This window comes from Corvus kubaryi, unplaced genomic scaffold (genome assembly GCF_017639235.1).
Source record: "Corvus kubaryi isolate FWS band 111438036 unplaced genomic scaffold, C.kubaryi_AGA036_p1.0 37334, whole genome shotgun sequence".
Lineage (NCBI taxonomy): Eukaryota > Metazoa > Chordata > Aves > Passeriformes > Corvidae > Corvus > Corvus kubaryi.
The window spans coordinates 19104835-19116891 of record NW_024581108.1 but is presented as its reverse complement, the minus strand read 5'-3'; the positions used below and the strand labels follow the sequence as shown (position 1 = coordinate 19116891).

The following is a 12057-nucleotide window of genomic DNA, read 5'->3' as shown; positions in this document are numbered from 1 at the left end:
GTCTTGTTTGACACCAAGCTCTGGGTGTCAAAGGTCAGGCTCCTTTAGTTGGGTGCAGCAGGGAATCAGGCAGAGTAGAGCCTCACCCATTGCATGTTTATGTGCAGCCTTCCACACCACAGCATGCTCTCCTTGGTCAGGGAGTAGCAATTGCCTGTTGAAGCTGAAAACTGCAGCTTCCTGTTGCCAAGATGCTCCTGCCAAGATCTGTGAGTGAGGCTGCATCAATAACAGGGGCAAAATGAGCAGAAGCTGGACAAGCCTCTTCACTGGCACAGTGACAGCCACAGCAAAGCCCTGAGAGTCTGGGCTCTTGTGTCACACTGAATGAAGAGCAGTCCTCTTACCCCAGAGGTATTCACAGTCCTCCCTGCTGCATGAGGAGCTGTGGCATGTGCCTGCCTGGTGCTCTGCCAAGGCCTTTGGTGAAGCGATGATCCACAATGCACACGATGCGATATTTATGCTGGCTTTATTTCAGCTTGAAGGGTCTTACTCAACCAAGGATAAAATTTGTTCTGGACACACTGATTTCTGAATAATTAACTCCTCCAAAACACAAACTGATGTGATGTTTGAGTCTAGTTGAGTCTAGTTGCAATCTCTTTCAAACTAAAACCAGCACGGTGTCTTGACAAACCACAGACCGAGTGAGGGGTTGTTTCCCTTTAAGTGATTTGGAGCCCTCCAGGTGTGCATACTGTGGATTATGTTTCACACACTGCCAGGAAACAGTCAGAGCAGCAGTTTAACATAGCTAAGCTTTTCGTGTTTGCATACAGTTAGGAAATCTGGTTATTCAGGATCCAACTGCGTCCCCGTCGTTCCTTCGTGTTCTTGCTGTTGGGTAATGAGCAGAAGTCACAACACCAGCCAAAAAAGCAGATCGGTGTTCGGTTTCCTTCATTGAGAGGAGGTAATTGCAGGAACGTTTCCTGAGCAATATAATTATGTATATGCTAATTTTCCTCAGAAATTCAGGTTTAGTTTCTTCTCAAGTGGAAGACCTGGTTACAGAAAGTTCCTCTCTCCTCTTCAGGATAAGTCACTGAGACATGAAAAATTGCTGATGTTTAGAGTCAACTATACCTTGATAATCTCAGACATTTCAGAAGCCTCATTTTTCTCCACGTGCCTAAGCAAATTAGAATTCATTTCAACAGCAGCATAGGTTCAGATTTACTGGTATTTGAAATACAAAGTGGGCCTCAAGAAATTAGCTAAATGAAGCAGTTGTGCAGAATGTGAGATTTTGGTCTCATCTTTAATGTATGTTTCAGCCAAGCTGTAAACAAGTGTATTTAACCTGGCATGAACACGGGGTTTAGGGGTGTTTTTTAATACTTTGATTGAATCACAAAAAATCAGGTCTGAAGTCAGCTAGCTAGCCCAGGCCATCTCTTCTATGCTGAATTGTTGCTTGTTATAGCTATTCCCTAAGGCTTTACCCTGTCCAGTGTTAAATATTTCTGATGATGGGATTCCACTCTTACCCTGGAGAGACAATTCCACACTCTAATAGAGCTCACCATTAGTGAAATTTTACTGATGAGCAGCCTTAATTTTTCTCTGCTTAATTTTATCCTGTTACTAGACCGTAGTGATTGATTTATTCTGGGGAAATTCAGTAAATGGTTCCTGCTTCACAGGATGGACCTTACAATAAATAGCAAATTGTCATGACCTGTCTGTGGGTGTCCTGAGATTACACAGGAACTCAATTTATCTCAACATTAATTCCCTGGAAGCTATTTCTGTCAGTACCAACTCAGTGAGGGATAAGCAGTGAATTTAACTGCCAGATTCCTGTCTCCTGCCCCAGCAGCAGCCCTGGGCTGAGGCAATGTTTAGTGGCTCCCCAAGCACGAGGCCAAGAGGAAGGAGCTCTTGCAGGCTCTGGTGTGCTCTGATGCACCCAAAGGAAGGGCATTTAGGATCTGCTTCCCCATCACTTGCCACATTAAAGAAGTTGATGAGCTGGAGTTAGTTACTCCTGTTTTTTAGGACTGTAAAATAAGTGATGAATATGTCCTTATAAATTCCAGTCCACCAGAGGCACAATATCCCTGTGCCCAGTGCAGATATTATGTAACTCTCCCAATTTTTGTGAGGCATTTTACACCTCTCTATACATGCAGATGATCTGAAACCTGTGTTCACATGTCAAGGGTAGGTCTGGGTGTATGCTGAAATGAATTTGAGGTGGCTCTGCTCAACAAATTGCCTCTCACAAGGTGAGCTGCAGTGTGAGCAGGCTGTCTGTGTGAGGTATCTTCATTTCTCCTCTTAGGAGGAGAAAGGTTTGGTTATCATGGCTCAGCTGATGAGCAGTAACTTCTCCCTCTGTGGAAACTCAGCGGTGTCTGGTAATGCAGCCATGGTGTACTTGCATTCTGAGGACAGATTAAGGTATTTCTCCTTAAAGTTCTTGGAGTTTTAAGCAGGTGGCAGGTGCTACATGATTGTAAGTGGTTTGCTCTGTTGAAGCAGGAGCAGTGCCAGGAGGAATCATCATTCTAATCTTTTATATGTGAAATTTCAAGTAGATCTCTGGAAATCATTGATGTCATGGACACCTCCCCTTCAAACTCTTTTTTTTTTCATTTTTTTTCTCAGGTATAATCGATTTCCTCATGAGCCACCATCCAATTGCAAAAGTACTCAGAGACCACGTGGTCTTCAAGATTGCTCCCATGCTCAATCCTGATGGAGTTTACCTAGGAAATTACAGGTATGGTGTGGGGAATGAATCTGTGTATTGTTATGTCTGCCTTAAACAAAACCTTGCACTGTTTTGTCCTTGAATCTCATATGGCTTGTTTCAATCAATTCCTCTTACACTGGAGATTCTCACGTGGCCATGTGCTTCCTGAAATTCCCACCTAGGGAAGGGGCAAATAGAAAATTTGTTTGCTTCAGAAGGTAGAGAGCAACTCTCCAAGACAGCAGGGTGTCTGCTCTGCAAACCTCCTCTAGGTGTGGGAGTTAATGTCAGCTTAGAGTTAGACCTTAGCTGTGTTTTATGCACTCATTATGCTGTTCATCAGCCTCTATGTAAATGTGTCAGTCAATCACAGCTCCCTTAAACTACCCAGATCATCCATTAAAGTCACAGATTTCACTCTCTTATTGTACTGTAATAGATAGGGATACATGGAATGGAACAATCATTCCACCCTATGCTAATTTAGCTGCATTTTAGTATCTGAATTACTACTTTACCACCTCCTCTGTTGAGATCGTATTCAGATAATCTTTTGTTTTCTCTAAAATTGTTTGCTTTTAATGCATTTATTTACAAAATAAATGTGCTGCTGGAGGTGATAATGAAAAGCAGTTGATTACTTGATGATTTGTTTGTGGGGGCAATTACATGTACCACACAGGTCTCTGGAGAAGCCCCTGAGAAATGAAATATACTGCCTGTGGTTTTGCTTACAGTGCAAGACTAAATAACACAATTCACTTTGTAGCCAGGCTACCTTGAGCTTTGATCTAATTAGGTATTGCATTGCTAAGCAGAATAAGGCTGGGTTATTGTATGGGTGAGGAGACCACTGAGGAAGAAGACAGAAGGTGCAGAAGATGGGGCTGCTGGCAGTTCCTTGTTGAGGAAACAGCCTCAAGTTGTGCCAGGGGAGTTTTAGGTTAAGTATTAGGAAAAAATTCTTTATGGAAAGGGTGGTCAGGCATTGGAACAGGCTGCCCAAGGCAGTCCTGGAATCAGTGTCCCTGGAAGTAATCAAAAAAATGTGTGGATGTGGTGCTTCGGCACAGGGTTTAGCAGCGCTGAGTTAATGGTTGGACTCAGTGGTTTTAGAGATCTTTTCAGCATTTAGGATTCTATGACCTGTGTTCCTTATCCTTCCTTTTCTTTGCTAATTGCTAAACTGAAGCAGCAGGGAGTTGTGGGTGTGATTTCAACAGTGGTTCTACGTGTTCTAAGTGAAACTTCTGAGAACAAGTGGTGTCCTTCCAGCTGCAGTGATACTCACTCAGCTCTTGGCAATCCCAAATCAGACAGTGATACTGTAGTGGTGGTGTCTGACAGCACCAGGAACTTATCAGAATTTGTCACCACACAGCAATAAACCCCCCAAATGGCTCTAGAATCTGATACTACATCACTTTCCTTTCTTCCAGGTCCCTTGCACATAAGCAAACTGCAGTTGCAATTAAGCAGCTTTTGTTTTCCCCATAAGTTCACTTGCCCTGTAGGTTTTTTTCCTTTGCACTTTTATAGTTTTTGCCCTGTAGGTTTTTCCCCTGCACTGTTATCTATAGTTTTTGAGAGATGTGCAGCTTTATAGGCATTCATATGGCTCAGAACTTGAAAAGCCTTTTGGGAACCCAGGTAGTAGGAAAGGGCATGTGAATTAATTTGGAATTGCTGAGCCTGATGTTGTACTCTTGGTTTAACTTGCCATGATATGCAGGATTTTCAACCCTCCTGAACTAAAGAGAATTTTAATGAGGTAGTTGAAAAAACATTTGATTTTCTTGCAATTCTTCACTGTATTTACAAATGGCCTAATGTAACTAATAACTTTAAAATGAGGATAATAAGCAAAATGTTACCTATTATCTTGAGAAGAATATTAAAAAGCCTAGTAATGTGCCAGCATTGCAGCTAACTAGTGCTGAGTGAATAATTTACAGCAAACACTTTATTTCCTGCTCATACAAAATGCACAAGCACATCACAATTTATTTACTTGAATTTACTGGATGAATTTCCAAAAAAATCTCTAAGGATCACTTGCTTGTATTTGAAAATTTGACTCCGAGGCTTCTCAGTGATTGGTTAGATAACTCTGCTTCATCTCCTTTGGTCTTTGTTCAGATTAGCACATAAATAGAACTTTCAGAAGTCTTCCACATAGTGGGGTCTAACACAGAACTGTTGGCTGGGGACACCCCCCTGCTTTTGCAAACAGGGGTGCCACATGCAGCAAGAGCAGTTTTAGGCATTTGAACTTCTCCTTGCTGTTATCTCCCTCTTTCTCAAAGCAGCAGCTGGTGACTATTTCTTTGGTTCATTGAAGGTTCACATTCAGAGCTATGCAAGCTAAGATAATGAAATGGGTAATTAAACCTCATGCTTGAGTTTGTAAATTGATCTCCTGCCAATGTGAGAGAGGTTTTTCTTTTACCCCGCCAGTGCACAGCCTTGCACAACTGGCACTGTCAGACGCACTTGGCTGTCCTCTGAAATCCCAGGCACAGTGGCCACCCTGAACAGCCTGAGTGTGTCAGCAGCTCTTGGAGAAGGGATGGGATGGACAGCTTCTCCTGACATCAGAACAGGAACCAACCAGTCACTAAGCCAGGGTGATAGGCTAAGAGGTGGCTGGTGAGGTTTTCTCCATTGCCATTTTTGGGGGTGCAGGACTGTCACCAAGGGTGTGAGTCCTATGCTCTCCTCCAAAATCCTCCTTCATTTGTTGTTGTGAACTGAGGTTTAGGAGTTTAAGCCAAATCTGCAACGATGCCACCAAGAATTTCCTGTTTTCTACAAAGTGTTGCTCATTCTCAAGAGAACAGACAAAATAGGTTGTGTCTCTGACTTGGACGTGGTGAACTGTTCATCACCAGCAATAAGTGAGTTTAGTACTGCAACTATAAAGCACAGACTCATCTGTGAGGAAAGTTGTTTATGTGTTGCATGTACATTCAAGTGGCTCTAAAAGAAATGGTCATGGAAATGAATGTCAGAGCTCAGTGTTTCAGGGTACATGGAAATGGATGCTAAACTTTACTGATTTATTCAAGTTTATTCAAGAGTTGAAGAATTTGTGGACCTATAAAATTAGGAATGAAAAGACAAAATGCCTTGTGGGATGTACAGATTGATTAAGCAGCTCTTTTAATTCAGAATGTTTGGAAAGTCTACACACAATTTGAACAAAAGTTTTTGTGGGTTTTTTTTTTTTCACTCTCTTTTCAGTGGAAAAAAAACCCCCTCCAAGTCTTTTTCTTGCTGCATGAATATACCCAGCTCCTCCTGAAATACAGAATAATGACAGGTACCTGTCACTGTGGCCAAGGATGTAGAGTCTCCCAAAACAGGAAGACAGGCTGCACCCTTTTCTTGAAGTCTTTAAAGCCTGGTATTACTACACTTCTAAGCTTTGCAGTTACAGTGTGTAGATGTTATGGTGCATGGGCTCGTTAATTAAATTGCCCAGGCAGAGGCCATTGGTTGACCCAGCTAAAATACAGAGTCTTCAGCATAATCTGGCCTCATTTCTAGCTGGCAACTTGTCCTCAGCGCTCACCCGAATAGAAAGACCCCTTTTGCTGGGGGTAGCACATGACTCGATCTTTAGCTTTAGTTTGAAAGAACGTGGCACAAAACTAAAAATATTTGTGAGTTTCTCCATAGCACTAACCTCACCCTCTCTGATGGATTAAACTGTGAAACAGCTTCAGGAAATAAAGGAAAACTAGTGCAGGGAAGAGAGATTTCTTGACTTTTCTCCCTCTGTTTGCAGTACAGCATTATCATATTGCTGTCCCCAGGGAGGAGGGGGTAGACTAAGGGGGGAAAAAAAGTGTTCTTGATTTAAAAGCTGTGCATCCCCAGGCTTGGCCTGAACTTTCCTTTATCGAGAGCTTGTTCTTCAGCTGGCATTCTGCAGCTGAATGCTGAAATGTGTCCCTGCAGGCGAGATGACTGTACCACACCGTCTTAGATTAGTTCCAATTTGTTAGCCTCACCTTCCAGAGGCAAAATCCTACACTGGCACCAGAAGGGATGTGTTGCTTAGTCTGGGGAGCTCTTCACTGAGGTATCCCAGAAACGCCATGACAAAGCAGATGAAATATCCTGACTGTTCTCTAAAGGCTCTGTCGCATGACCGGGTGAGTGTTCCCATTCCTTGGCTTTTCTGTGCTCCTTCTCTGGGAGAGCTGTGACAGTATCAGCCTTTGGTGAATTAAAGCCATGAATTAGCTGAAATGTTCTGAAATGCCATCACTGCTGCATCCTTCTAGCACGACTGTAGGGACTGCAAGAACTTGTGTGAGTGGGGAGGAGAGGGCACACATGCATTCCAATCCTTCCTCATTTCACTGTCACTGACAATATTTTTGAACTCAACACAGGCTTCTTGCTTGTGTAAGGGGTTAACAAAAGTCGTTTGTTGGACAGAAAGGAGTCCAGCCCTACCCAGACTGGTAAACCAAATTCACCATAAGCAGCGTCAGTGTCCATATGAAAGCTGTGCTGGGATTTCATGTTCTGAGCAAATGGTATATTTTTGGCCCAGAATTGTGGTTTTGTAAAGACTTTAATAGTTTGTGGAAGGGAGTCGAATTTAGCAAATTGTTTCAAGTGAAAAAAAGGGAAGGCTTGAGAAACATTTCAAATTATTTATATCAGCATTTTATAAAGGACAATCTTCTTTCATTTTTGTTTGTTAATGGCACAATTTGTTTAAAAACTGACCTTTTCTAAATGCTCCTTTTGAAAGATTTGAAATACAATCAGAAAACTAGGCTTTGTGTCTGGTGAAATGTTTCAGATTTATCCTGAACATGTTTTTACGACTCTAGAAATAGTCAAAAATTCATGTTCACATGAAATGCATAAGGGTTTTTTAACAATAAATGCACATGTGGACTTTATCCAAATTATTTTATTATTCATATCCCTTTTGGGGAGATACACCTATACCTGCATATATATATGTGTGTGTGTATGTTGACAGTGACTGATATGTCAGGTGGTTCTTACCATCACTTGTTCAGTTGTAAGACACAGCTCCACACATGCAGACTATCATTTGCTTGTCTCTTCATTATTTTTCACCTATTTTTCTGGCAGAGGAGGTTGTTGGTTTTTTTTTTTCCCTTAACTTCATTTAATACGTGTGAAATTCATGCATTTCCTTAAATTGAAAAACAGAGTATCCATCTCCGATGACAAGATGAAGCTCTCAATGGAGTTTATTTTTCCTAATTAGGTGTTTGTCATTGTGTATTCTATATAGCAACATATAAGTAAACAATCATGGACCTTTTGAATAAATTTATTGGTTTTATTTATGTTACTGGGCATAAAAAATCTATAATTACCAGGTACAGCCGCAATATAACTGGTATTTAATGACAATTACTTTTTGTTACCATAGAAATGAGTCCAAAGTAGTTACCTATAATTTCTCATTTCCAAACCTCACACATGTTGTATTGCAGTATTACCATAGTAATTGCCCATTAGTCATCATAAAATAAGCAGTTACCCAGAAGATACCAGGATAGTGTGAAATTTCTCATCTTATTCAAAACTTGCAGCACATGCTGCTTCTCGCCTTCCTTTAGTGGGGTTTTTGCCTGAATGACAAGAATGTCCCTGGTGCATTAACCCAAGAGAAGGAGGGATGTGGCTGAGAGAGACTTGTACTCTCTAAACACACTGAGTCAGGAAAAGGATGCCCCCTCCTCGGAAAATATACAACTATTTCTCATTATTGAAAAACAGGGATTTCTCAAGCCCACGAAATGGAGGTTTGTTCCTTGCCATGAATTTCCTGTTTATATTTTTTTCCCATTCAGTTGTGACCAAAGCAGAGGCTGCACATCCTGGGGAGGTCTGCAAGCCCAGCTGTGTGTGCCAGCCCCGCCAAGCCCAGGATCCACTGATGTGCAGCTGTGGTGCAGGATGTTTGCTGCACTTCCCTCTTACACCTTGTGTGACTTTTCAATTTAGGTTGCATGTTATTGGGGCCAGCGAGTCTCTCTGAGCCTGCCTAGATCACATTTGGTATCAGCTGGGAATGGCCATTTCCATGTGTTGCCTTCTCCCAGGAGGCTGAAGGAGAGGGAGAGGCATGGCAGAAGTTTTCTCCTCCTCAAGTTCTTGCTTGGCATTGAGGGTAGGTCAGGAATTGTCTCTTCTGTCTTCCTCTCATACCCAGCATGTCCCAGCTCATGTGTTGTGCCAGGTTGGGGCTCTGGGAAGCAAATTCAGGGGTGGATTCACAGCTGTGACCCAGGTGTGCTCCAGGCAGCAGCAATGGAAAAGCCCAGGGAGCAGCAGAGTTCTCTGGCCCTTGACTCACCTGGCTTGTAGCATTGCCATTCCTTTCCTACCTGGAAGTTTTCTGTCCATTGTGGCTTTTCTTGCCCAAAGAGTGCTGTCACCACAGGACAGCTACAGGGGTTGCTGCTTTGCTCACCACCATTACTTAAAAAAATCTCCCTTGTAAAAAAAAGTTGTCAGCTTTTATCTTAGAACAAACCCTAGGTTTGCAAAAGGGTTCCTATCTACTGCCATTGAAATGCTCCTTATATTGATGTGGTAACTGCTCATTTAAACCATATTACAGCTCCTGAGTATTTTTCAGTTGCTATTGATGTGACAAATTCTCTCGCACAGAGGACTGCACCAATCAATAGAGTCAGTATATGTGCTTTAACAACAAAGCCACATGCCTTGGGGTTCCAGTTGAATCTGAACGTTTTAGTAGCATTAAATAAAGCTATATTTATTTTGCTTTTGGTGCAAGGAAAAAAAATCCCAACCTAATTTAATGCAACTTGTTGGAAAGGTTTGAAGGCAGCATTATGGGCCATTTCCACATGTGATGAATACCTAACTAGTGTCAGAGCTGCTATTTTGTTTTTGTAAGCGAATTCTTCTCTTTTAGTTAGATTGATCTGGAACTACAGAGTAGCCTTTTATTTTTAGACAAGCGGGGAGAGAAGTCATAACAAGAAATACTGAAATCATAGCTTTTTTTATAGCTGCCGCTATTCCACTGAGAATGAGACATGATGTCCTTAAAGAGACAGGGCTATTTATTTTCCATTTAAATAGCACTATTTGTGATTATTACCTTTGAGCCATTATGCAGAGAATAAGCACCCAGCTCATGAATCCCAGCCAAGTGAATCAAAGTTTGGTACCTAAGTGCCATTTATGTCTGTGAGTTGCTGTAGGAGCCTACTCTTGACCTTTACTGGCTTTATTTCTTTCACATTTTTTTATCTTCCAGAATGTATTTGTAATTAACAGGGGTGTTAAAACCAGTTTGGTTGAAATATTTGTTTCCATTTTCTCCTCTCCTGAATAGCTGATCTTAGGTCTGAATAATCCCATCTGGGTTTCTTAGATTTACTTTCAGTTAAGTAACTAAACATATTTGGCTTTCTTCTCTTTTTTAATTTCCTCTATAAATCTGGCTTGTATCTCTGGTGGTTGGAGTTCTTAGTTCTGTTCATAGCAGCAAACAAAGGACCAAACCCTCCAGTGGCTTTTTCTTTTGCTTGGTTGCTTTGCTTTGCTTTTGAGTTTTATTTGGAGTTTTTTTTTTTTTTTTTTTTTTAATTTTGCAAATGACTTAGTAAACTTCTGCCAAGGTGCTGCAGATCTTTGTTTTGCTTTACCCTTGAGAGAGGGGAGTATCAGTGCAGTGGCAAAGGGCAGGAGACATCTCTCCTTTGGGTGCTTGTCCCAAGAGGAGATGGTCTGTGATAAGGTGTAGCTGTCACCAGTGGGGACAATCCTCATTCTGATTCCTGTTTGTCTCCTCCCTTCCCCCAAACAGGATTTGTGGTGCTGTTGCTTTGCTGAAAGTCTGGTTCAGGGAGGTGCCCAGAAGTGGCACTTGCAATGAGGATTGTGACTCAGGAGCATGTGCTGATTCTCTCCGGGCTTTCTCCCCCTCCTGCCCTTGCCCTTCTTTAGTTTTCCCTCTCTAACACAATTATTGGCCCAAACAAAGGTGTGGTTCCTTGCAGAAGGCAAGAGCAGCTGGAGCTCAGTGGGGACTGTGCTGACTTTGCATTCTATTTGCCTTGCCAGCAGCATCCCAGAGTTCTCGACACCCCTGGGAGCAAATCCCAGACCCTGAAGTGTTGATGAGGTTGAGCTCCATTCCAGCCCTGTGTTCTCCTGTCCTGGCAAGCAGGAGCTGCATCCAGCCCTGAGGATGCCCACACAGTTGAGGCTATAAACAGGGATTCAAGCTGTGCTCTGGTTATTGAGTGGAGCTATTCCCTGAGTAGACTCCTCCATTCTACCCCATCTTCAGGAGGAAGAGATTTCTTCTTTGGAAGAGATTTCTCTGTCCTGACTCCTGGGGAGGAGTACAGAGTCACTGTAGTACTTGGCAGTACTTCCCAAATTCCTGGAGAAGGCTCTGGGGAGACTTTATTGCTGCCTTTCAGTGCTTCAAGGGGGGGCTCATAAAAGAGATGAGGACAGGCCTTTTAGCAGGGCCTGTAGCAACAAAACAACAGGTAATGGTTTTAAAATAAAGGAAAGGAGATTCAGACTAGACATAAGAAAACAAATTTTTAGGATAAGGGTAGTGAAACACAGGCACAGGTTGCCTGAAGAGGAGGTAAAAGCCTTGTCCCTGAAAACTTTCAAGGCTGGGTTGGACTGGGCTCTGAGCAACCTGATCTTTGCAGGGCAGTTGGACTAGATGGCCTTTAAATGTCCCTTCCAACCCAAACTATTCTATGATCTGTGACTCTCAAAGAACCGAGACCCCTCTCTGAGCTGGTGCAGGGAGCAGAGCCAGGCTTCTTCTGTATTTTATCTTTACAGGTTACACTCCAGTGCCTGTTTGTGCCAGCAGTGTTTGTCTTTGCAACAATTAAGTGAAAAATGGAAACTGCAAGTCAAGAGGGGAAATTTTTTCCTTAACTGTTGAAATTACCAACTGGAGGTCAAATGCTGCCTTCATGAGAGCACCTGCTGTTCCTTCTGGGTGAACAGCCTAAAGAGGAAGAGCGAGGAAGGTGTTTTGCCTATTTTCTGTGAACAAAGGAAGGCTCAGCTTGTGATTAGTGTGTATCCCAGTTTCAGACTCTTCCACCCCAAGCAGCATCTCAGAATCTTTTTCAATGTAATTAACATCCCTCTCCTCACTGCCGCTCTCCCATTGCAGCAACATCTGTTCACCTACACAGATTCACCAGGGCTGCCAGGGGAGGCAGTTGAGGGATTAACTTTTCCTGAAGACCTTTCTGGACAGACGTCCTGGAATTTCTTGAAGTTGTGCTCATTTGCATGAGATCACCAGCAACTAGTGATCACTCCCA

The 12057-nt window shown here is 42.5% G+C and overlaps 1 protein-coding gene across 1 annotated transcript in view; it reads left to right on the top strand.

The window, feature by feature from the left end:
• The window catches only part of AGBL4 (AGBL carboxypeptidase 4), a 585664-nt gene that overhangs the window by 399639 nt on the left and 173968 nt on the right, over window positions 1-12057 (top strand). Inside the window, 1 exon segment of the mRNA XM_042030660.1 lies at window positions 2617-2731. Within this exon segment, the coding sequence (XP_041886594.1) occupies window positions 2617-2731 (115 nt within the window).